This window comes from Asterias amurensis, chromosome 7 (genome assembly GCF_032118995.1).
Source record: "Asterias amurensis chromosome 7, ASM3211899v1".
Taxonomy (NCBI): Eukaryota; Metazoa; Echinodermata; class Asteroidea; order Forcipulatida; family Asteriidae; genus Asterias; species Asterias amurensis.
Window position 1 is genome coordinate 24,403,320 of NC_092654.1, and position 26,373 is coordinate 24,429,692.

The window sequence follows — 26,373 nt, forward strand, 5'->3', positions numbered from 1 at the left end:
AACATTATTGAGCTATAAAGCGTGCGGATGAATATCCAGATGGCTTTTCTGTTTTCTGAAGCCATCAAAAGGAAATAACTAATTCCGGATATTTCAAACTAGGCTATGACATTGAATACAATGTAAATAGAGGGAAAACCGCTGTAAGTTTGTTGTTTTTACATAGAATATACAAGAGAACTAAAACATTAAAGTGACATGAATGAAGCACCTCGAGTAGAACCGGATATTTAATTAGGTAAGAAACAGTCGGGGGAAGGTTTGGCGTAACCCGACTAGCCTAAAATTGACATTTCTTCCAAGTATCCTGAGGAAAGATTTAACATTAGCCTATGATCCTAACTTTACCGTTATCTTTTTCACTTGCTTTTTGTTTACATGCCAGTTTTTTTATTAATTATTATGAACCACGAGGGAAACTGACTGGGTAAATCTTTGAATGATATTTGTTGGGGTTGAACAAAAAATTGACTAGAGTTGGATTTGTTTGTTTGTCACATCGTGCGGTGTGAGAGATTATAGCACCACTCATTGCGCCGATCCTGCCCTGTGATTGGTCTAGAGCATGACGTCACACAATGACTATTTTCGAAACCCAGGCCTGACTGCAGCCCCAAGAAATCAATGAGAATTAACATGTGGATGATTAGAGCTTCCCTGGAACAGTCAGTAAATTATCTCGAATGACATGACTTCAAGAGTTTATAAATAGTCACCCTGTGGGTCTTTAGAGAAGCGAGCGAACAAATAGCTGAAACTGCTTAGAAGAATAAGATAATTATTGTAAACGTTTAAATGTTGAATGTTTACAAGTTTACTACATTTATAAACTTAGAACAGAAACACGCGTTATATGAGATTCTAAGAAGATTACTTCTGACTAACACAACCGAAGGTCCAAATGTTCATAGATTTGTTATTTGGTGTATAATGGTTGAAAACTGTCTGCGACTATATATATTTTTCAGCTATTTACAAGTCCTGCGTAATAACAGTCCTTGCACTGCAATTTCTTAGTCAACGCAACCCCACGATTTAAGGTACTTTCCAAGTGACAATGATGGCCGACCTTTATGGTGGAACATCCCCAGCAAGCCAGACAATGTGTTAATCATGGCCGACCATTATGGTGGAACTTCCCCAGCAAGCCAGACAATGTGTTAACCATGGCCGACCATTATGGTGGAACATCCCCAGCAAGCCAGACAATGTGTTAATCATGGCCGACCATTATGGTGGAACATCCCCAGCAAGCCAGACAATGTGTTAACCATGGCCGACCATTATGGTGGAACATCCCCAGCAAGCCAGACAATGTGTTAATCATGGCCGACCATTATGGTGGAACATCCCCAGCAAGCCAGACAATGTGTTAATCATGGCCGACCATTATGGTGGAACATCCCCAGCAAGCCAGACAATGTGTTAACCATGGCCGACCATTATGGTGGAACATCCCCAGCAAGCCAGACAATGTGTTAATCATGGCCGACCATTATGGTGGAACATCCCCAGCAAGCCAGACAATGTGTTAACCATGGCCGACCATTATGGTGGAACATCCCCAGCAAGCCAGACAATGTGTTAACCATGGCCGACCATTATGGTGGAACATCCCCAGCAAGCCAGACAATGTGTTAATCATGGCCGACCATTATGGTGGAACATCCCCAGCAAGCCAGACAATGTGTTAATCATGGCCGACCATTATGGTGGAACATCCCCAGCAAGCCAGACAATGTGTTAATCATGGCCGACCATTATGGTGGAACATCCCCAGCAAGCCAGACAATGTGTTAACCATGGCCGACCATTATGGTGGAATATCCCCAGCAAGCCAGACAATGTGTTAATCATGGCCGACCGTTATGGTGGAACATCCCCAGCAAGCCAGACAATGTGTTAATCAGGGCCGACCATTATGGTGGAACATCCCCAGCAAGCCAGACAATGTGTTAACCATGGCCGACCATTATGGTGGAACATCCCCAGCAAGCCAGAGAATGTGTTAAACATGGCCGACCATTATGGTGGAACATCCCCAGCAAGCCAGACAATGTGTTAATCATGGCCGACCATTATGGTGGAACATCCCCAGCAAGCCAGACAATGTGTTAATCATGGCCGACCATTATGGTGGAACATCCCCAGCAAGCCAGACAATGTGTTAATCATGGCCGACCATTATGGTGGAACATCCCAAGCAAGCCAGACAATGTGTTATTATCATAAGCTGCAGTGCTTCTTACAAAGTTAGTTTTTACGGTCATTAATTTTCGGAATAATTACCAAAGGCTACCTTTAAACTGTTTGAAATATATCGAACCAATTATATAAAGGCGTTACATAACAAAGGAGATCCCAATGGGGCCATATTAATTATTGTTTGAATTGCCGGTACTCTACTTTAACAAGATCTGTAAAGTTGAGTTAATCTTAAATTTAATTAACAGTTCCGTATAGTTTAAAATGTTTAATCAAATTATACCTTAAGGTTTGAGTGACATGAAAGTGGTTTTCATTTGAAGTTGATAAAACAATGGACGTTCGTTCATGTTCAATATTGCCGCAAGAACGTTGTTTTATAACGCTTGATTTTTTTGTTTCCATAATTTCCTCGTAATTACGATAACGAAAAGAAAAATGTTTCTGCAAAACAGCTTTAATTTCAAAATGTCAGTTGCGCCATTTCGATGTTTTCGTGTAAATGGATTAAATTACAAATGCCACCGTCGAACCGGCAGATGAGATAACGTCTCCTGGAAAATGTAACCTGATTGTGGAAAAGTATCAAAAAACGGAAACAAATTTTTTTTAAGAAATCCACTCGCCACACAGTTCAGAGAAAAATGCAAATGTGTAATGGGGAATATAGAGGGTCTTGTAACGAGGCAATTTTTACAGGCAACTTGGAGTCAACCAACTGCACACACAGTGCATAATGCAGGACCATGACAGTGCATAATGGCAAAGCATTAGGGGAAAGGGGCAGAGCATGTTTTATTTCTAGAACATTGTCTAACAATCAAGAAAATTTGTGAACAATGAAATGTGCATGGGTTTTTTGTATAATGAAGATTGTCAGGAAATAATTGTTTCATTGAAACCCGTGTGACATAGCCCGAAGGCTAGCTTCATACAAATAGTCTTCAACAGTTTATTTTATTAAGTAGTATTCTTTTTTGGGGTCTATGCTGACCAAAATATTTACCATAGTGCGCAAGTCTCCATTCAATGTCAGGGGTCAGACTTTAAAGTGAAAGTTGTTTCCTAAATGCATTGTTTCACAATAAGTACGGAAGTCTGAAAAAAAGGCAACAAACCTTTTCACACACGAAGAAATAAAAGCGGGAAGCCCCTTGCGGTTAGCGAAGCGTTTCCCGTTGGATGATTGAGACATATTCTATTTATATCCTATAGCACTTGTCCAAAGCCCATCAGCAGAAAAACAGTGCTTAACAGGACATTTCATGCATAAATAAGTAGGACACAATTAATGTCTAGTAGTTCTTAATAGAATGTATGTTTACATAAAAAAATATATACATGACATGAATAACTGGCCGACATAAGTACAGTAAATTAATGCATAAACCATAATAATAACAACACATTTCATGCGAAATTGCACCTAATTGGCTGGTAACCTTATTCTAGTAAGAAGCAGTTTGTGGTGCTTAGCAGCTCTCTGACAGTGGGCCAAGGGTCTAAATATCTATGAACCATAAACATGGGAGTATACTGTGTCCACTAAGCAAAGTGATGGCGATTGGGAGGGGGGGGGGCATCACGTGATATAAAGGGAAGGAAGTATGCCGGTTCATTTGAATTATCTCATTCCATAAATTCACTGGAAACACAATCCAATAGTCATGACAGAAGTTGCCATCTAACTTGAGAAAGATTTTGCGAGTATGGTCAAAATTTAACAAATATAATATTGCAAATTAAAAATAAAATCAAAAAGTTATAAACTAAATGCGCAGGATTGGCTGTAGAATAAAAACATCTTTGTTTATGTCAACAGCATACTGACTATGAAGTTTATAATGGAACCTCCTTTTTCCGTTTCATATTTTCCTCTAAAGTTTTTTCTTTTCGAGAAACTGTATCTGAAAACCTGAAAAATGGAACAGTTGTGTTGATTTCGATTGTTGCAACAAAAAAATAAAACCATTTTGTTTTTACACACTGCAGTTGTTCTACTCTGTTCGCCTGACTCACGCAACGGATTTATGACAACCTGTTTTTATTTATGTATGCGTGATCACACGAACCATTTTCTCCATCTACAACTATACTGTCAGCTCTCACTACCAAACCCCAATAATCAAAATACACATCACGTTCACACTTGATCCTGCTATAAGAGGATCAAAGGAGGATCTGATCAAAGGGCAGTTAAAGGGAGATCACCCGCTAGTGTGAACGCGATCAGGATCAGAATCAGATCCTCTCTTTTGATTTCCCTTTATAGCGAGACCAAAGGGAGATCAGAAGGCGATCAAAGAGCAAGTGTAAACGCAGATCGAGACAAGGTCCTGCAATTTAAGATGCTCACATCCCCGGTGTGAGGTCATACAATATAAAACCTGCCGCAATCATTGACTTCGCGCAGTAACCTTTGCAGTCAGCTGAACTGAACTTCCGTTTAACTATGCGAGATCAATGTGAGATCATACTCAAGTGTGAACGCGGCACAAAAATGCTTGATCTCGCTTTCGGGATCTGATCCCCCTTTGATCCTTGTAGGATGATCAAGTGTAAACGCGGTGATACGTCCATAACACAAAACCCCTAATTTGTGTGGTTAGTAATAATTATGTTAAATAAACCAATATTCATTTATAACTAAACAAAATGATTTGAAATAAATTGTTTCTGTGAAATTGTGTTGTTTCCTGATGGTGACGTAAACATATAAATGCAAGCTCATGGACCGATCAGCTTATAAAGAAAACCAACTTATCCATCGCTTCAATACTCCGTACTAAACTTACAGTGCACTTAATATAAGCATGATATAAGCGATCAAATTTCCTGCATGCCTTACAAAAGTTGTCATCAAGAATTTCAGTAGACTTACCAGATAAAATTATTGTTCTTGGAAAAACGAGCATGCTCAGAACTACGTAAACAATTGATATTACACAGGTAAATCTGCTGCAACCTAGCGTTTAAAAGTCTCCCAAGTATATCACTGAAAGCCCGAAGGTTGTTTTTGTCCATTTTTGTCGCTGACATTTGACCATAATTCAAGAAACTGATTTCCACTGCAATCGGATATGAACTGTAAATCACACTATACAAACAGCCTTGAAGGCTTTACTATGAAAACAAAGCGTATACCACCACTCCAGTTGTAAGAAAAACAAAATTATATTTTCTTTATTTTACTTCCTCGTGACAATACGCAATTTATACTTAATATAGTGTAGAATCCCGCGATCTCGGAATAATATGAACGTCTTCAGCACAAATATACGTTGAATCAAATAACGCGCACAAAAAACAACTGGTTTTTGTATACATCTGGTGTCAAATATAAAGGGGCAACGCCTTCAAATCTCATAAGACGCTACTGTTTGGAATTACTCCTTAACCTTTCCAAGGAGGATTCATGTACAAAACACCCCTATTGTTTTGTAATAAGTGAGTAGGCCTTGTGATTAACAAAGGAAAATAAATGCGTCTCTTGAAATACAAGCGGAACGTACGGTCGGCCATTTCTGAAGGCAAACATTTGGTTCAACAAATAAAAGCGGCTCTGTCTGTCATCAAGTTACAAAAATACAAATTTTCAAGGGATATTAGGCAGCCCATGTATTTTGCTTTTAATATTATAATATGTCCAACCATAGGCCAATTCATAAAAATATAAAAACGCTTTCATATCATTAAAAAATCACGTTCCGAAGACAAAGTGCCCCTTTAATGTTTATGAACATAGTTGGGTTCATTACTGTAGAGTAAATCGGGGCGGGGGGGGGGGGGGTAGTTCATCTCATTTTAGCTTACACAGAAATTGTATCTAGATCGGTAACGCAACATTTGATCATATGGTCTTTTTTTAAAGGATTGACCTTAAAGAGGAGCTTCAAGGTCAGATTAAGTTTTGTGATCCGCTCGTCTTCCATCAATAGATTGCATCCGTAAAACGGAGGACAACTTTTGTAAGGGAATTGTTTCTTAAAATGTTATACATTATTAAAGGAACACGTTGCCTTGGATCGGTCGAGTTGGTCTTTGAAAAGCGTTTGTAACCGTTTTTTATAAAATGCATATGGGTAGAAAGATGTTGTAAAAGTAGAATACAATGATCCACACAGACATGCCTCGAAATTGCGTGGTTTTCCTTTTACCTCGTCGACTAACACGTCGGCCATTTATGGGGGTCAAAATTTTGACTCCCATAAATGGCCGACCATGTTAGTTCGCACAGTAGAAGGAAAACCACGCAATTTCGAGGCAAACTTGTGTGGATCATTGTATTCTACTTTTAAAACATATTTCCAACCATATGCATTTTATAAAAAACGGTTACAAACGCTTTTGTTTTGACCAACTCGTCCGATCAAAGGCAACGTGTTCCTTTAACAGCTGCAGTGCTTCTTACCTATGAAGTTGTTGCGGTAATTAACCCTTTTAGAGTAATTACAAAAGGTGATCACCTCCTTTTGAGACGGTGTTTTACAGCAAGGAAGGTACGGATACCTTTACTGTCTTGTTATCCTCTCTATACAGGCCCCCAAGCACCCCCCAATGACGTCAGCATGACACATATACCACGGAGACCATTTGCTTTACCCCTTATACCTAGCCATAGCAAGTTCAAGGCTCAAGTCTGTACAATTCTTGCCAACAAATATAAATACAAAATCTCAGTCAGCATCACGAGGTATCCCCAATACCCAGGGTTGATCGTGAGATTCTTTGAGCGGTACACACTGACATTTCAAACCATGTGTATGCCGCTGCCGCTAGAAACTATAGGGTTCCGTTCTGGCCCCCTTTCAAGGGGTCTACTTGGCAACCGGTGACCCCAAAGAGAGACTGTGAAGAAAATGCAGCTTCCTGAATACTGGATCAAACAGAGACTGGTGACATTTTGCTGTTTATTCATAACAGTTCATTGCATACAGACGAAGTTCAAAGAAACAACCGGAGAGGGGTCAAACTTACCCCCGTTTTGTAGGCTTCTTCAACAAATTAATAAATACTCGCTCATGCAAACCCCATCAATTGAGAAATTGAAACTAAAATTGAAGTGGTTTGTTACAATATAAAGAAAAAGGCTTAATACAATATAAAACTGGTAGGTTTAAAAACAAGATATATCTAGCTAAGGCAATACACCTGTCTGTCATCCCAATGGCAAACCAATTCACATGTTGCTTAACGGGTTTTGCTAAGCACAAGTTAGCAGCGCGGGAAACCCGAGTAACAAAATGGTAGCCTACATAATGTATCGTATATTTTGGCCCTTATGAAACAATAGGACGACTACATACAGGATGCTAGATAGTTTGCGTGCTATTTATCAACCATTTTGTTGACCTTTTTAAGGGAAAAATAATCGGAAATAACGTAGGAAGAGTATCATGGGCCATATAGTGTGATACGCAACCGCCATGCTAAACTTGCATGTATTTTTAGTCCCATCAGGTCGGATCAATGACTGTACACATTATAATAATATGGGCTCTTCAGCGGATGTAGTGTGGACGCCACCATAATACCATTGTCTTTTAATTTATAAAAAAAAGTCACAATTAAAGAGGAGTGTGAAGAAAGAATACAGTTCAATGATTTAAGTAACTCTAACTTTGATGTCATATAGACGCTCTATCAAGCAGTTAGGTTTGTCACAACATGCTCCTTAATAGGTGTCGATACTTTGGGTACCGTGTATGTAGGTTAAGCCGTGCGCACCCTTTAAGTTCAGTATTATTTGGAGTTAACATTCCCGCATTGATATAAATGTGATTAATCCAACAGCTAACATTTGATGCTACTATAACGGTTGCCATAAATACACATTTTCACTCACTCAAGCAGTAAACTATTTACCCAAATAAGATAAGAGAAAGTATTACGTTTTCGGTCATAACGAGTCATTGTGACGTACGGGAATATAGGCACGAGACTCAACATGTCTTTAAAGCCGAGCATGCAAAGTGATCGAAATTAACATAATGATCAAGAACACCCACTCAACAGTTCTTGCCTGGATAAAAACCATTGCAGAAAAACAGCTCTGCGAAGTGAAATTACTTACCCTTAGTACTGTAGCATTCGCCATGATTCTTCTCGTCACGTTAATATTACGTTGCCGCTTGGGGCAGCTTCAAACAGCGCTTGCTTCGGGGAATGGCTTAGGCGAGAAACTGTCTACCATATTGCGCGACAATTATGTACTTCCCTTTTATATTAGGCAGCTGTGTCTGCCTGCAACACATTGGGAATACATTATTATATGTACACACTATAACCCTATGGTCGTCACAAATGGTTAGACTCGCCAACAGTCTGTATAACCACTAGTGCTGATCGGAAACGACGTAATGCATCTAGTATCCAAGAGAAACGCTATACGCTTGGTGACCGGTGATGTTTGCAAGTCTAAGTTGCTAGTAAGTGAGAGAAGCAATTTTCATCAGAGCTAAATCTTAGGCCGAGCAGTGTCAGTGTTATTGTGTGAGTTCGGTTCGATGACGAGTGAGAGGTAGGGTCAAGGAATACGCTTGAACCCTTCGCTTTCGCTTTTGGGACTTCTAATTAACGGTAAAAGGGTCTTTCCCGCCGGCAACTGTTATTCTTATCTGAGCCCAAATTTTAGTTATGGTATTACTTAGTATTTATTTTTGAATTAAAAAGCAATTTAGGGAAGTGTGTTAGTTTTATTTTGTTTTGACAGAATTCATGGTTTAGGCAGCAATTTGAAAAACAAAACAAAAACAAAAACGAGAAAAAATAACCCAGACAAATAAACAACAACAACAACAACAACACACAAAACAAGCAGAATGAATTGAAAACTACCACACGAATTAAATTAAACTACCACACGTTTGGTAATTACTCAAAACAAATACTAACTTAAAAACCGACTTGGTAACGAGCATTGGAGAGCTGTTGGTAATATCAAACATTGTGGGGAAACGGCTCCCTCTGAAGTAAGGTAGATTTGAGAAAGAGGTAATTTCTCACTAAAATATTAAAAGACTTCTAGCTAGAAGTCTTTTATTCCTATCTGAAAGCACACAAATTCGTTCAACAAGGGTATTTTTTCTTTCGTCATTTTTTCGCAACTTCGATGACCGATTGAGCCCAAATTTCCACAGGCTTGTTATTTTATGCTTATGATTGGATACACCAAGTGAGAACACTGGTCTTTGACAATTACCAAACGTGTACAGTGCCTTTAATGAATCTACTGAATGAATTAATGAATTGTTATTGTCCCTGACTACGCCATTTACCCAAATGAGAGGGCTTGTTGGGCTCATGACGTCATATGCAACTGGACTACCGTCAGGTTTTTCCTATGTTATAGCGAAGACTGAATGAAAAGTTGAACACTAAAGAACATAGAATTTCCTGCGGCTTTCAGAAACCTAAACATTGCAAATTTCCAGCTAACTACACCAAAGCCTTTCGTCATTTCCATGGCCACACAACTTAGTTTGTGATTTGTCATGTTTGATGGCAACGTGTGGCAAGTAATTCCGCATAAAAACCGTCTTTCATACTCAAATGACAGTTTATATTTAATTGCTCTCAACTAAAAAGTGGCAAATGACACTAATTGTAAACATAAAAATTGCATTTCAGTTTCACAGAAACAGGTCGACACACATGATGAAACATTGTTAGATCGTTTTCGAAGCTATAAAACGTATAGCCCCTACATTTGTGTTGTTTCTTAAAAACCATACGAGGCCAACTCACTGTAACACGAATGTATGCATGCAAGTAAAATAGACTGTTTTTCTCTGAAATTGTCCGGGAAAACCTATTAAAAACAACCTTGAAATGAAACGCGGCTAATGACAATCATTCATCTTTTAAAAGCGTTTTTATTATTTTAGCAAACACATCAAATGAAACGAGCTGAAAGATAAACAAGACTGTTTTGTCACAACATAATAATAAACTACAGCATTTATAAGGCGGAAAAAGAGGAACATTCAAAGGCGCCGGTCAAGTTTTGTCAAGATGTTGATTACATCGAGTTACTTCGTGTTTTACAATCTATTTCGGTTTAATTAAGGTTTAATTAAGGTTTAATCATGTTTATTAAATCGAGAATTTATGCATTTTTTAAAGAAGCATTGTACCTTTAAAATGGTTGCGTCGGTTAAACTGGTTCATTTGATTACTAAGATGTGTCTCTCCTATAGAAAAGCGGGAAGTGAGCACCGGGGGTGGAAGTATATCAGACGATGGTTGCAAATGTTCGGGTTTTTAAGGGAGAATCCCACCAATAGTGAAACTTAATTCCGTAATAACAGAAACCGCCGATCCAGGCCGAAGGTCCACCTAATGTGAAGGCCCTAAAAAAACACCAATGGATAGAGAAAGAGAAGGTGTCTAATGATATTGCTCTTAATTAAATCGAATTAGATTGTAAGATGCTGGTGAAAAATAAGACACAGTGAGAGGGTACCAAAGTGCAGCAGGCCCCTTCCAAGACTCACCCCTGTCTTTATTCGCGAGCTTCGAAGTGTGACGTTAGATGTTTAGGCAAGGCCACTTCCATGGTAGAAAAAAGCCTAACACGAAAACTTTGGTGGTTTCTTTTATTATATCAATTCCGTGTAAATTGAGGGCGTTTTTATTTCCATTCAAAGTTCCAATGGCTTTGAATATAACGTGTCCTATCACTGCCTCTGTTTACACTTCGATCCCAGTTTTATAGCTACACAGCTCATCTCTGTACTTACTTTTCTCAAAATGATTTTGTTTTCTTTCGAGTTAGGTGTTTTATCAAGAAATGGTAAATTCTTCAGTTCGGGAGAAAAAGTCATTTAAAACAGTATGCTACAGGTCTTTGGATCAGAGACTGTGGGTGAGAAGATGCTGACAAGCGGATGGTGAGAGAAAATGCGAAGAGACCGGACAACGAGTAAGAGACTTGCTGCACACTATCATCGAAGTACCTCTAGAGGAAAAGACCTGTTATAGGGACTACGTGAGGAGACAGGGTGTCGTGAGAGGACAACGAGAGAAGAAATTAATTTATAATGGAAGTGTACAGATTTACTTTGTTTGCATACAACAGTTATTTAGACTTTTTGTTTTATTATTTTGCAGTGCATTACTTAGACAGATAGCAACCCCGTGTCAAATACACCCCACACGTAGGATGTGACTACCGTTTACTTTTAGTAAAAACCCATTAACTTCAAGACACAGGTTTTCAACACAAACATAAAAAAGACATGTAATTTGTTTTCCAAATACGCAAGTCACACTTAAAAAAAAAACTGTAAACATTGTGGGTTATGTATACAGTCTTTTTACTTTATAATGGCAACAATATAATTTCACAAAATACGAAAAACAACCCTTTCCAACCCCCAAACATCCAACCATTGATCAATTTTCCGATCATCACAAGACATTGCAACTGAAAATTTTGAATATTTGATAAAAGTCAATGATTTGGCAGTCGTGATTCCCAAGCTTTCTATCTTGTTGAAGGAAAAGCACTGCACTGTGTATCCTGTTGGATTGCCTGCAACCATGGAACGCGCCCTCTATGATGTGTGTACATCCCCTCGGTCAGGAAGAGTAGATGACTAACGATTCCGCAGAAATCCCAAAATAAAGTTCTTTCGTCTTGTAAATTAACCCTTCTCATTGTAGAAACAAAGATTCTTCAGCATTATCAGGAAATGTCTATAAAGTTCCTACGTCTGGTAAATTAACCCCTCTCATTGTAGAAACAAAGATTCTTCAGCATTATCAGGAAATCTGTCCATAAAGTTCCTACGTCTGGTAAATTAACCCCTCTCATTGTAGAAACAAAGATTCTTCAGCATTATCAGGAAATCTGTCCATAAAGTTCCCACGTCTGGTAAATTAACCCCCTCATTGTAGAAACAAAGATTCTTCAGCATTATAAGGAAATCTGTCCATAAAGTTCCCACGTCTGGTAAATTAACCCCTCTCATTGTAGAAACAAAGATTCTTCAGCATTATCAGGAAATCTGTCCATAAAGTTCCCATGTCTGGTAAATTAACCCCTCTCATTGTAGAAACAAAGATTCTTCAGCATTATAAGGAAATCTGTCCCCCGGAGATTATGCCCCCCATGGGAAATGAACATGCGTCGCAGGAGGATGGTTCAAAAGAGGGCGCTATGCAGACGAAGCTTGTACACAGTTCTCCGGGTGACTAATATCAAGCTACACCTGCAATTATGTTGACTTCAATTCTCAAACCTTGAATAAAGAGGTCACCATGAAATCAGTGCAGTTTTACGAAAACAAACTTGGAAAGTAACCTACCATTTTGTTGCAGGTACTTGATGATCTCAAGTCTGATGTGTTATTGTTTTTGTAATTTCTGCAGCCGTTTTTTCGTGGCCCTGCTGTTATACAACGTTTTGGACGGAGATGGGGCGTAGACCCTCGCAGACTGCTGCTTAAAAGACTATATACATTATATTATTTATTTATTTTGATGAGCAAGAATCGGAGAGAATACTCCGAGTTGACTCTCAGTATACACTCCCAAAACTCCCGGGTCACGGATTTGGGTCCAAGGGGGCCAGACCCATGTCTGGGTCAATTTGATCCGCAATCCGTGTCAACGTGACCCGGAATCCGAGTCAAAATCCCCGATTTTAACCAAATTTCTGGTCACAATGACTCGGATTCCGGGTCACATTGACACGGATTCTGGGTCAAACTGACCCAGAAGTGTAGAGTGTACAATTATTGTTGCACGCTGTGACGGGGTCCATGGCGTTTTGTAGACCCTCGGGTATACAAACCTAGATGGACCCCAAATCACAGCGTGCAACAAGTATTTTACCCACGACCCTTGCAATTCTAGAGCAGTGTCTTACCAACTAGGCTACTGACGAACAGTTGTTTAAATTAATAAGAAACAATTCTTCACTGTTCCCTTGAACCGGCGGCCGTTTGGCACTTAGCGCTGGGTTTGTACAATTTCTTTGTACAGTTTGAAAGTCCTAAGCAAGGGCTTCCAGTTCATTGTGACCGTCTGGCTTTGGTGTAAATTTTGGCAACGCGAGGGGCCAGAGAGTACGGCCATTATACATACCCAAGAGGGCCAAGTCAACGGCGGGGGATTTTACGGCAAACACGAAAAAATGGTTGAACAAAAACTCTGCTCTATGTTTGACAACAACTCTTGATGTGAGTATGCTAGACTGGCTATGTAAGTATTCTTGATAGTCATACACCCGCAAATATAAACCTTGGGGGTCATACAAAGACAGGTCTGTCGTGCCCAAAACGACAATCAAGGAAGCAAGTCACAACTCCGACGGAACAAGTCACTGCTCTGACGTAGGCTGTTCTTTTTAAACACAAAACACAATTAATTTTTGTCACAAACTTTAAACTGTGAACACAAATCACAATATTTTTTTGTGCACGAACAATATTATATCATTTTAATACCAAAATTGCCAGATTTTTACATGTTGATTATCTTTTGCGTCACTGTTCTACTCTGATTGGCTTTTAGCAACCCTATTTTCGTAAATTAATAATACTGACTGGCTTTATTTTCCCCATATTTTCTGGATACACCTTCCCTTATCATTTGCTATCGTTTTTGTTATGAATGGATATGTATTGGTTTGTACTTGTTTGTGCCTCTTACGAAGGTCCACTTTGAATCGAAAGCCAGGGCCATATCCCCTACTATTTTTATATAAATACATTGTTGTTCAAAAAATCAGCCGTGATAATAATGTTCACGAGGCACTCGTGCATATCGTTCATACCACTTCCAAGTTTTCCTTTGTAAAAAAAAATTTGCATTTGAAAATAACAAAGTCCCAACAAACCCCTTTCACACCTACACAGTGAGTGCCTTGTGGTGGCCCTGAAAGAACACTGCAGATCACCACAATATAATGTGTTGATTATGTATACAATGTCTTGGATTTTTTCCCCATAGGCATACTTGGTCACATAAATCTTTGAATAACATTTCTAGGCGAGTTGCGAGGTGGTATACCTAAGGCTGAGGACAAATTATTATATAGTAATGTTTGCAGGTGGATTGCTATAGTGTCACACGAAAGGTGTGTGACAAAGTAAGCAATTCAATTCACAACATTGAAAATGCGCACATTTTCGATATGCGACGTCCCTTCAGGGCCACCATTCTATTTTTATGTCTCATTTTAGGGAATCCCCACAACAAAAATGACGTAGGTCCCCTAGTTTCTCGCAGCAATCTCATCGCAGCATCTGAACAGAACGGAACTAAGTCGTCAGTTCGAGATCATCTAAAGCTGTTCCTGTCGGGTTCTTCATTAGCAGTCACAAACAAAACAATTTCACTTGTTTTTGGACATCGACTTTGGAGAGGTTGAAAAACTGAGTGGGAAATATCCAGTGATGAAACGATTTCAAACCACTGTCTAATGTAGCGATTGGACTGGTTAAAGGTGAGCATTTTGGAATATAGGCGGAATTTTCTACAAATAGTTAAAATATCGACTTACGTGTACAAGATTGCCAATGAGTTCCACTGTATTAAACCCTAATATATATATAAAATGACCAGTGTCTCCTTAAGGAGTACACATCGATATAATATTCAATGATTTATAATATTAGTTCAAATGTTCGTATTTGAACTCCATGGGCCTACAACACAACCTCTGCAAAACGCTGGTAATCTTTGTATTATTTTTGTTTTTATGAAGAAAAAAAAATAGAAATAGCTGTTGCAACATGCCTACCAACCAAATGGATCTGTGTTAAAAATGTACAAGACATGAACAGGTATACTGCAAATATGGTGTAACCCTTGAGGGGGTTGAAACGTCTCATAGGGTGGAAACGTCAGGCCACTACTATTATTATTACTATTTGTTTTTAACTTACGAATGTCAATTTTTTTTTCGAAATCGGTGATACATATTTCTTTCCCAAAACGAGCACGACATATAAACGATCCTGAACTTGATCAGCCCTCGGAAACACCCTTGTTATTGATATGAATGACAACCCATCACGCCCGTAAACAGCTAGACTTGACTCAAGTCCCAATCCACCATCGCCAGAAAACTATTGTTTTGTGATGCTCTGCACTCCCTATAACCTGTTCCGCGCGACCACATAGCTAGGCCTAAATATTTTTTTGCAAAAATATTCGGTTACCCATTTGTATTGTACAGTTGTTATTTGATAATTCCTTTTGTTATCTTTGTATTTTTTAGCGCTTTGAGGCCATAATATGGCGATTTGGCGCTTTATAAATATATGTTTATTATTATAATTTATTATTACATTTTGCCGCGAGTGCGCACTGCTATTCGGCTTGTTTGGTATAGGCGCGATGTGCTTAGGAACCTCTCACATAAGAACGGACTTGAATCGAGTCTAGTAAACAGCAATGACGTGCGCCATTGCCTTTGTTAAAAATAATTGCACAATCCTTGACCTTTCAATCGTGGAAAATTTCTCATTCGGGAATTCCCCACAACGACAAAGAGACTGCAAACATTGTAATAAACTGCGCCAATAAAGTATCTAAACACTTACAAATAGTCAGATTTATCGGAACCTGAATTAGTATGCCAAAGAATAATTATTCATTTCTATTCACCGTTAATTTCTGCACATTTTGACACATCTTGTGTTGCGCTACGATGTTGTTTAGTGGATTTATGGACACTTGAGTGGCTTAAGGTCGAATTTCAAAAGTTGCAAAAGCCCCTATTCACCCCAATTCCAGAAGGGAACTCACATAAGCATCACACTCAGACAAAATCAAGACAAAAGACACAAACTCGTTTCGTTTACTTGACCATGAAATTTATGGCCGTATCTTTAACTCTAAAACTGCTGATATCCTGTCCTCAATACTTGGTGTGTCCTCCATCACTGTTAACGGCAAGGAGTCGTCTTCTCATACTCCAAACGAGACATCTGATCTGTCCCTGGTCAATCCCCTGCCATTTCCTGATCAGGATGCGACGCAATCCCTCGAGAGTGGTGTCAGGCTTGATGGACTTGTTCACTTTCTTCTGCTGCAGAAGTTACACTCGGGCGGCCACTCCTTGGCAGGTTGTCCACATTTCCCTGAGCTTGGTAGCCATTCCACCATTTTACTGACCGTCGCTGGTGACGTTCCAACTTGATGAGCTGCAGCTCGAATCAACATACCGGCTTCTATCAAACCAACGATCCGTCCTCTTTCCTGTTTGGTCAGTTGAGCCATCTTTCCTGTTATCTTGAAACACCTTTCCCTGTCTTACCATAATCAGGGATTCTGGCTCTTAACCCATTTTGTTGTATGCCTCCCATCTTTGACCCCTTTGCTTGGTTACTGACAATTATTGCTGATGTTCATCGCAACCGATTTATCCAAAACGCGACAAACAAATCATTTATAAAGGGCGGGCAAAAGAAACGCTGATCTTACTCGTCACAATACAACGATTTAGCTTGAATAGGGGCTTTTGCAACTTTTGAAATTCGACCTTAAGCCACTCAAGTGCCCATAAATCCACCAAACAACATCGTAGCGCAACACAAGGTGTGTCAAAATGTGCAGAAATTAACGGTGAATAGAAATGAATAATTATTTTTTGGCATACTATTTCAGGTTCCGATATATCTGACCATTTGTAAGTGTTTAGATACTTTATTGGCGCAGTTTATTTGCTTTGGTGCTTAACACGTTTAATCAATATTTGTCATTGCCTACAATGTGTTAATGTTTCAAAAGTAGTTATCAGCATCTACGCGCAAGTAATCATTCTTGTTTTGGGGGAAGTGACACAAAAGCTGCATTTACCATTTTTATTTATATATTTTAAAGCTTCAGACATGAATACACACATACATTTAAAAATGTCCGGGTCAAGAATACAAAAAAACCCAAAAAACTGTCATCATAGATGCGTCAAGATACACTTCCAAGATGTAGATGAAATAAATGTAATATCATTATTCTGTTTTATGTGACACATTTCACATATACAGTAAAACTAACTTTAACGTGCAAATCGAGAAGTTATTTTCATGCTGGACATGATGAATAAAAAATTGAATTGAATTGAATTGAATTGAATTGAATTGAAATGAATTGAAATGAATTGAAATGAATTGAAATGAAATGAAATGAAATGAAATGAAATGAAATGAAATGAAATGAAATGAAATGAAATGAAATGAAATGAAATGAAATGAAATGAATTGAATTGAATTGAATTGAATTGAATTGAATTGAATTGAATTGAATTGAATTGAATTGAATTGAATTGAATTGAATTGAATTGAATTGAATTGAATTGAATTGAATTGAATTGAATTGAATTGAATTGAATTGAATTGAATTGAATTGAATTGAATTGAATTGAATTGAATTGAATTGAATTGAATTGAATTGAATTGAATTGAATTGAATTGAATTGAATTGAATTGAATTGAATTGAATTGAATTGAATTGAATTGAATTGAATTGAATTGAATTGAATTGAATTGAATTGAATTGAATTGAATTGAATTGAATTGAATTGAATTGAATTGAATTGAATTGAATTGAATTGAATTGAATTGAATTGAATTGAATTGAATTGAATTGAATTGAATTGAATTGAATTGAATTGAATTGAATTGAATTGAATTGAATTGAATTGAATTGAATTGAATTGAATTGAATTGAATTGAATTGAATTGAATTGAATTGAATTGAATTGAATTGAATTGAATTGAATTGAATTGAATTGAATTGAATTGAATTGAATTGAATTGAATTGAATTGAATTGAATTGAATTGAATTGAATTGAATTGAATTGAATTGAATTGAATTGAATTGAATTGAATTGAATTGAATTGAATTGAATTGAATTGAATTGAATTGAATTGAATTGAATTGAATTGAATTGAATTGAATTGAATTGAATTGAATTGAATTGAATTGAATTGAATTGAATTGAATTGAATTGAATTGAATTGAATTGAATTGAATTGAATTGAATTGAATTGAATTGAATTGAATTGAATTGAATTGAATTGAATTGAATTGAATTGAATTGAATTGAATTGAATTGAATTGAATTGAATTGAATTGAATTGAATTGAATTGAATTGAATTGAATTGAATTGAATTGAATTGAATTGAATTGAATTGAATTGAATTGAATTGAATTGAATTGAATTGAATTGAATTGAATTGAATTGAATTGAATTGAATTGAATTGAATTGAATTGAATTGAATTGAATTGAATTGAATTGAATTGAATTGAATTGAATTGAATTGAATTGAATTGAATTGAATTGAATTGAATTGAATTGAATTGAATTGAATTGAATTGAATTGAATTGAATTGAATTGAATTGAATTGAATTGAATTGAATTGAATTGAATTGAATTGAATTGAATTGAATTGAATTGAATTGAATTGAATTGAATTGAATTGAATTGAATTGAATTGAATTGAATTGAATTGAATTGAATTGAATTGAATTGAATTGAATTGAATTGAATTGAATTGAATTGAATTGAATTGAATTGAATTGAATTGAATTGAATTGAATTGAATTGAATTGAATTGAATTGAATTGAATTGAATTGAATTGAATTGAATTGAATTGAATTGAATTGAATTGAATTGAATTGAATTGAATTGAATTGAATTGAATTGAATTGAATTGAATTGAATTGAATTGAATTGAATTGAATTGAATTGAATTGAATTGAATTGAATTGAATTGAATTGAATTGAATTGAATTGAATTGAATTGAATTGAATTGAATTGAATTGAATTGAATTGAATTGAATTGAATTGAATTGAATTGAATTGAATTGAATTGAATTGAATTGAATTGAATTGAATTGAATTGAATTGAATTGAATTGAATTGAATTGAATTGAATTGAATTGAATTGAATTGAATTGAATTGAATTGAATTGAATTGAATTGAATTGAATTGAATTGAATTGAATTGAATTGAATTGAATTGAATTGAATTGAATTGAATTGAATTGAATTGAATTGAATTGAATTGAATTGAATTGAATTGAATTGAATTGAATTGAATTGAATTGAATTGAATTGAATTGAATTGAATTGAATTGAATTGAATTGAATTGAATTGAATTGAATTGAATTGAATTGAATTGAATTGAATTGAATTGAATTGAATTGAATTGAATTGAATTGAATTGAATTGAATTGAATTGAATTGAATTGAATTGAATTGAATTGAATTGAATTGAATTGAATTGAATTGAATTGAATTGAATTGAATTGAATTGAATTGAATTGAATTGAATTGAATTGAATTGAATTGAATTGAATTGAATTGAATTGAATTGAATTGAATTGAATTGAATTGAATTGAATTGAATTGAATTGAATTGAATTGAATTGAATTGAATTGAATTGAATTGAATTGAATTGAATTGAATTGAATTGAATTGAATTGAATTGAATTGAATTGAATTGAATTGAATTGAATTGAATTGAATTGAATTGAATTGAATTGAATTGAATTGAATTGAATTGAATTGAATTGAATTGAATTGAATTGAATTGAATTGAATTGAATTGAATTGAATTGAATTGAATTGAATTGAATTGAATTGAATTGAATTGAATTGAATTGAATTGAATTGAATTGAATTGAATTGAATTGAATTGAATTGAATTGAATTGAATTGAATTGAATTGAATTGAATTGAATTGAATTGAATTGAATTGAATTGAATTGAATTGAATTGAATTGAATTGAATTGAATTGAATTGAATTGAATTGAATTGAATTGAATTGAATTGAATTGAATTGAATTGAATTGAATTGAATTGAATTGAATTGAATTGAATTGAATTGAATTGAATTGAATTGAATTGAATTGAATTGAATTGAATTGAATTGAATTGAATTGAATTGAATTGAATTGAATTGAATTGAATTGAATTGAATTGAATTGAATTGAATTGAATTGAATTGAATTGAATTGAATTGAATTGAATTGAATTGAATTGAATTGAATTGAATTGAATTGAATTGAATTGAATTGAATTGAATTGAATTGAATTGAATTGAATTGAATTGAATTGAATTGAATTGAATTGAATTGAATTGAATTGAATTGAATTGAATTGAATTGAATTGAATTGAATTGAATTGAATTGAATTGAATTGAATTGAATTGAATTGAATTGAATTGAATTGAATTGAATTGAATTGAATTGAATTGAATTGAATTGAATTGAATTGAATTGAATTGAATTGAATTGAATTGAATTGAATTGAATTGAATTGAATTGAATTGAATTGAATTGAATTGAATTGAATTGAATTGAATTGAATTGAATTGAATTGAATTGAATTGAATTGAATTGAATTGAATTGAATTGAATTGAATTGAATTGAATTGAATTGAATTGAATTGAATTGAATTGAATTGAATTGAAATGAATTGAAATGAATTTGCTTGCACGTAGGATTTGACTGCGTATCTCCATGTGAAATGAATGTAGGTGAAAGGTGATTATGAACGGGGTTTGATGCAGGCTAGAGGCCAGCCACGCTCTGGAGTTATCCACGGGCCTCGAAGTGTGACGTCAGATGACAATAATGGGTGCGTTTGATAAGCTTCCCCGGGTCGACCCCGATCTGCCCCCGGTAGGTTCGAATAGCTATGACGTCATTCCAGGGGCTCACCCAGGTCAGCCCCAAGTGCCGTGTCGGGGGTCACCCGAATGAGCACCCCGGGGTTGACACAGGGAAGCTAATCAAACGCACCCAATGTCGCCTTGAAAATGCATGTGGTAAATATTTATTGTGATCATGATCGTTTATTTTGATAGGTTGAGGGCGCTCCTCATCTCAGCACTATGGATGATGACCGTGTGGCACAATTTCAAAGCATCATCAATAGACTCACGTATTTAAAGTAAGAATAATTGAATGAGATCAATAACACTTATATTTTTAGCAAATCCCATACTTCTAACTCGTAATGGAAATATATATAGTAAAACAAAAATAACTTTAATGGTACGTTATAATAAATTTCCCAAAAGCAACACGACGTAAGAATTTATGGTGTGGATTATTAATGATACAATATTGGCTTCTTATGTTGAGAGCATATCTGTCACTCAGTGACGCACCTTGCGCTTTAACATACAGTACTTTCCTGTAAGGTATGTGGGACTAGGTATGAATTATGAGACCTACTCCTTTTACATTGCACCATGTAATGGTTTACAAGGTGCTGTGCCGCAATATGCTGCCAATCAAACCAGGAACACTGGGGCGAACCCCTTCTCTTTACGATAAGTGCACTGTGCTTTTTTTTACGTGCGTTACACAACACGTGGGACCTACGTGTTGCAACGGGTGCAACGGGTTTACGTCCCATCCGAAGGAAGAAGCATGTTTAAGTAATTTGCTTAAAGGCAGAGGACACTTTTGGTAATTACTCAAAATAATTATTATTATCATAAAACCTTACTTGGTAACGAGTAATGGGGAGAGGTTGATAGTATAAAACATTGTGAGAAACGGCTCCCTCTGAAGTGACGTAGTTTTCAAGAAAGAAGTAATTTTCCGAGAACTTAATTTCGAGACCTCAGATTTCGAATTTGAGGTCTCGAAATCAAGCATCTGAAAGCACACAACTTCGTGTGACAAGGGTGATTTTCCATTCATTATTATCTCGCATCTTCGCCGACAAATTGAGCTCAAATTTTCACAGGTTTGTTATTTTATGCATATGTTGAGATATACCACGTGAGAAGACTGGTCTTTGACAATTTATACCAATAGTGTCCAGGGTCTTTAAGAAAACAAGTGTTATGACTGGGACTCGAACCTACACTCTGCTGATCAGAAACACCACTGTTTAAATCCGGTGCTTTTAACCACTGGTTCATGACATGTTGAATTAGTTATGTTGAATTTGCTGTTTTGAATTAGTATTGATATTGTCGTAACTTATCTATTATTTTCTTTTGAAAGTTGTCCTTTCTCATGCCGTCTTCTCTTTGGGCAAATTGATGAATATGATCGGACTAGATGTTATTTCCGTCATTCGCATAACAATATTAAATACTACACATGTTGAAATGATTGTTATTGACATTGCTTTCAGTTTCTGTCCATGGTTTTCACCGGCAGATATTCATGTGAGTATATAGAACCTTTTAAAGTTGTAAGTGAGACTCTTAAAATGGTGGTGATGAAAATAATTTGTATTATACTATCAAACACCAATTTATAAAACAAAGAAAGCCACGCGCAGTGTGCATAGACTATAATATGGCTTTTCCCCACCTTGTATGGGTGCAACGCGCAGTGTGCATAGACTATAATATGGCTCTTTCCCACCTTGTATGGGTGCAAGCCTAGGTCCTGTATAATTGCTCAGAGGTGAAGGGAAAATATTTCAAGATTGATGCTTGGAAGATTACATATAAATGGGTGTATTATATATAACGATGCTGTAATTCATATCCATAAACAGTATAGAACGTTCGTTCGGGATCTTCAAAATGACATCAAAGATGAAGTGGAGAAGCTTCTGGAAGAAAAAAACTACGAAAGTGCTCTCATGGGAGTTGAAGAAGGGCTCTCTGCGGGCAGGTATATAACGTTACATTAATTACTAATCGGAGAAAACTATAATTTGTGTCTTGTTCATGACATTTATTTTCGTCTGTTCTAAAGCACAAGGTCAGTAAAATATCCAATGTCACTATAAATAATTAATGTTTTGCAAAAGAATTTGAATTATCTGAACAAAACCTAAATGGAAATATTATAATAAGATTTTCTGTCTGTGTTTTCGCTTCAAAGCGATCTTCATGAAGGTTCTCCTGGAGGCAGGATTAACACGAAACTGTACACACTGAGGGCGAAATGCTACAATCTTATGGTGAGATAGCAGTACATCCTTTTCTAAAACAAAGAGAAAGGTTCGAAATAATACAAATAACATTGTCTCGATCGAATGGTTTCCAAAGAAATTGGATCCACCAATGAAATCACTGTTGCCGTCCACCAATGAAATCACTGTTGCCGTGACAGCCAAGATATATTAAAATATTCTTTGAACGGTGAACACCAGTACTCCGTTAAATGCTTTATTAACTTTTTAAAGTTTTTGTTTTACACAAAGTAGCATTCTTTCTCCATTTGCGCACTTCCACTTAGGATTGAAATTAAATTTAAAGGAACACGTTGCCTTGGATCGGACGAGTTGGTCAAAACAAAAGCGTTTGTAACCGTTTTTTATAAAATGCATATGGTTGGAAAGATGTTTTGAAAGTAGAATACAATGATCCACACAAGTTTGCCTCGAAATTGCGTGGTGTTCCTTCTACTGTGCGAACTAACATGGTCGGCCATTTATGGGAGTCAAAATTTTGACCCCCATAAATGGGCCGACGTGTTAGTCGACGAAGTAAAAGGAAAACCACGCAATTTCGAGGCATGTTTGTGTGGCTCATTGTATTCTACTTTTACAACATCTTTCTACCCATATGCATTTTATAAAAAACGGTTACAAACGCTTTTCAAAGACCAACTCGACCGATCCAAGGCAACGTGTTCCTTTAACTGTTTGTTGTTGAACAAAGTTGCTGATTTTCTTTACAGAATGACCCACAGAGGGCGCTAGAGGCTGCCGTAAGTGGTAAGGAATATGAACATAGTTATTAAAATAACGGTATGTAAATACGCAATTTTACTTTGCTTGTTAAAACATAATTTAGATACATCACAAAACGTCCACCTCATTTGATCGATTGATTGATTGGTTGATTGATTGATTGATTGACTGACTTATTGATTGATTGACTTTTTGATTCACTTATTGGTCTGATTTAGGGCCCCATTACATTCAGGTACATTTCTCTTCCTTTTGACACTGATGCAATTATTGTTATACTATTGACTGATACTTTAGGCTTGCAACTGTTCAGCAAACTTTCTGAATTCTAAAACAATTTTATGTCTGTATTTAAATCCCTGATGGAGAGACGTTTCTTAGATTGTTTTGTTGCCTCTTTTACATACGATTTATAGTTTTTTACTTTAATACTACAAATCAGCTGATGTAATATTCTTATACAGCCCTAGGTATGAGTCCCAATGATATTGGTGCACAAGTAGAGCAAGTGAAAGCAAAATACAACATCGCCAAAGCAGGAGGGGACAGAGAACTGACCGATTTTGGAAGGTTTTTACAAGACGAAATCCCACAAATGGTAATGTATTTAGAAGTATTTAGAATTTTATTTTTATAACAAGGGTTTTCCTAAACAAGTTAATCTGTAGCTGTATTAATTATGAAATAAATGAAATTAAAGAGGGAGAGAGAGAGAGGGGGGGGGGGGAGGTGAGAGAAAATTCCAACTACCCTGATGTGAAAGGGATACATAATAGAGCAATACTTTTATACATTCTCAGGTCCAAGAAACGGTCGAAGTCGCTGATATACTACAGATAATGAGTGAGCACTTGGGTAGCCCTATTGAATTTGCATCAGGGTCATCCACAGCCCCCGATCCGGACTGGATTCCAAAAGAGAATGTGCAAATCGCAAAGGTTAGTGATAACAAACATTGCACCAAATGAATTGGAAATGAACGAATAACGGTTAATGTGCCCCAAACGCCATTTCGTTTTTAGACAATGTTTCCTTTCAAAGCCGACAAAACTTCGAATTGATATTCTATGATTGTGTTATTTATTATCAACGTTGTGCTACTTCACTACTGGTCTACTGGTACCGTTCACACATTGACTTCCAATGTTTTTGCAATGTGAACGTTGGCTGAACCTTCCGTCTGTAACCCCTTGAAAGAAATTGTTAACAACCATTTAATGACCACTCCCCCCTTGCCCCCCTTTACTCCACCAAGTCCCTTTCCCGACCTCTTCAGCATTCAATTGTTCTACCCCCAACGAAAACGCAATTTCATAATTGTTCCTGCATATTATGCAGGCGCGTGTAAGCAAACCAACCAATAGCAATACAAAAACACAAAGTAACTTTAGCGACGTGACAACTCCGTACCGTCAGTTTTATGTTGATATCATGTTGTAACTGCATTTCTCCAGAAAGCTAAGCAAGTTCAACATCAAGGCAAAGGTAAACGAAAACAAGTCAAAGCTATCAGTGACAACGCAGATCCTGTTTTCCCAATTGCTCGTAAGTTTGTTTAGTCATATGAATTTAAATTTAAATTTGTATGTTTTCTTTTGCTGTTCTTCTTTCGGTTTTCAATCATTCACATTATTATTAACCGATTACTTATCTGTGGTTATGACACTTTGGTAGTTGAACAATATTTATGTTATCGCCATCTTCCGTTTAAACTTATTATTGTGTTTTTAAATGCATTAATATTAGCTTTTAAATTTCAGTACAACACCATTTATTTCCAATTCCTCAATCAGTATAAATACAATGTTAGCTAAGTCTTTAAATTAAAAATTAACTCTTTAAAAAAAAATTTGGTTTACTCTCCCACCTCCAGTAACAAAAAACATATTCCTGTTAGGCGGTCTTTCATAAAAAAAACCCAACACTCTGAACACCGTTTGACCCGCTCAGATGATAACGAAGCTCATCAAGCTAAAAAAGGTGCAAACAGTACAATATAGCTAAGCTGTGTTCCGACGCATGATCACAACATTGACAATTTAAAGATGTTTATTCCATGTTTATATTTCCAAGAATCTCATTCACAATCTGGAAGTTCGTCTAAGTCATCTTGCTCAAAGTTAGCGTCATCTCTGCATAAGGAAAAATCTCCAAAGAAAGGTGTTTTAAATCGCGTTGGGGAAGGGAAGGTTTCAGTAACACGTGCGCGCAGTGACACGTAAGTAAAGGAAAGTTGGAACCCCTTGTGATTACAGTTTGAAACAGTACCCATCGATTAAACAAAAACTAATACCAATTAATATTGAATTGAATTGAATTGAATTGAATTGAATTGAATTGAATTGAATTGAATTGAATTGAATTGAATTGAATTGAATTGAATTGAATTGAATTGAATTGAATTGAATTGAATTGAATTGAATTGAATTGAATTGAATTGAATTGAATTGAATTGAATTGAATTGAATTGAATTGAATTGAATTGAATTGAATTGAATTGAATTGAATTGAATTGAATTG

General features: G+C 36.1%; 3 protein-coding genes across 4 annotated transcripts in view; 2 read left to right on the top strand and 1 right to left on the bottom strand.

The window, feature by feature from the left end:
• LOC139939686 (tyrosine-protein phosphatase 10D-like) overlaps window positions 1–8,441 on the bottom strand; it is a 36,200-nt gene extending 27,759 nt beyond the window's left edge. For both annotated transcript variants that reach the window (XM_071935754.1, XM_071935753.1), the window contains exon 1: window positions 8,279–8,441. In XM_071935754.1, the coding sequence (XP_071791855.1) occupies window positions 8,279–8,302 (24 nt within the window). In that variant the 5' untranslated portion in view covers window positions 8,303–8,441. The remainder of the gene's footprint in view (window positions 1–8,278) is intronic.
• A 6,113-nt stretch (window positions 8,442–14,554) lies between these two features.
• On the top strand, window positions 14,555–25,412 carry LOC139939605 (uncharacterized). The gene is made up of 9 exons (XM_071935625.1): window positions 14,555–14,659; window positions 21,047–21,132; window positions 22,336–22,369; window positions 22,708–22,826; window positions 23,040–23,118; window positions 23,841–23,877; window positions 24,318–24,451; window positions 24,654–24,791; window positions 25,308–25,412. The coding sequence occupies exons 2-9, from the start codon at window positions 21,074–21,076 to the stop codon at window positions 25,410–25,412; spliced, it is 705 nt and encodes a 234-aa protein (XP_071791726.1). The 5' UTR covers window positions 14,555–14,659; window positions 21,047–21,073.
• Window positions 24,663–26,373, top strand: part of LOC139940023 (3'-5' exoribonuclease HELZ2-like) — a 38,592-nt gene continuing 36,881 nt past the window's right edge. Inside the window, exons 1-3 of the mRNA XM_071936216.1 lie at window positions 24,663–24,791; window positions 25,308–25,398; window positions 25,927–26,071. The gene's annotated coding sequence lies outside the window, so the exon portion shown is untranslated. The remainder of the gene's footprint in view (window positions 24,792–25,307; window positions 25,399–25,926; window positions 26,072–26,373) is intronic.

Coding starts and splice junctions, on each gene's coding strand:
- LOC139939605 (XM_071935625.1), top strand. CDS start 21,074: ATGGATGATGACCGTGTGGCACAATTTCAAAGCATCATCAATAGACTC. Junction 22,370..22,707: donor TTTCACCGGCAGATATTCAT/GTGAGTATATAG, acceptor ATCCATAAACAG/TATAGAACGTTCGTTCGGGA. Junction 24,452..24,653: donor AAGACGAAATCCCACAAATG/GTAATGTATTTA, acceptor ATACATTCTCAG/GTCCAAGAAACGGTCGAAGT.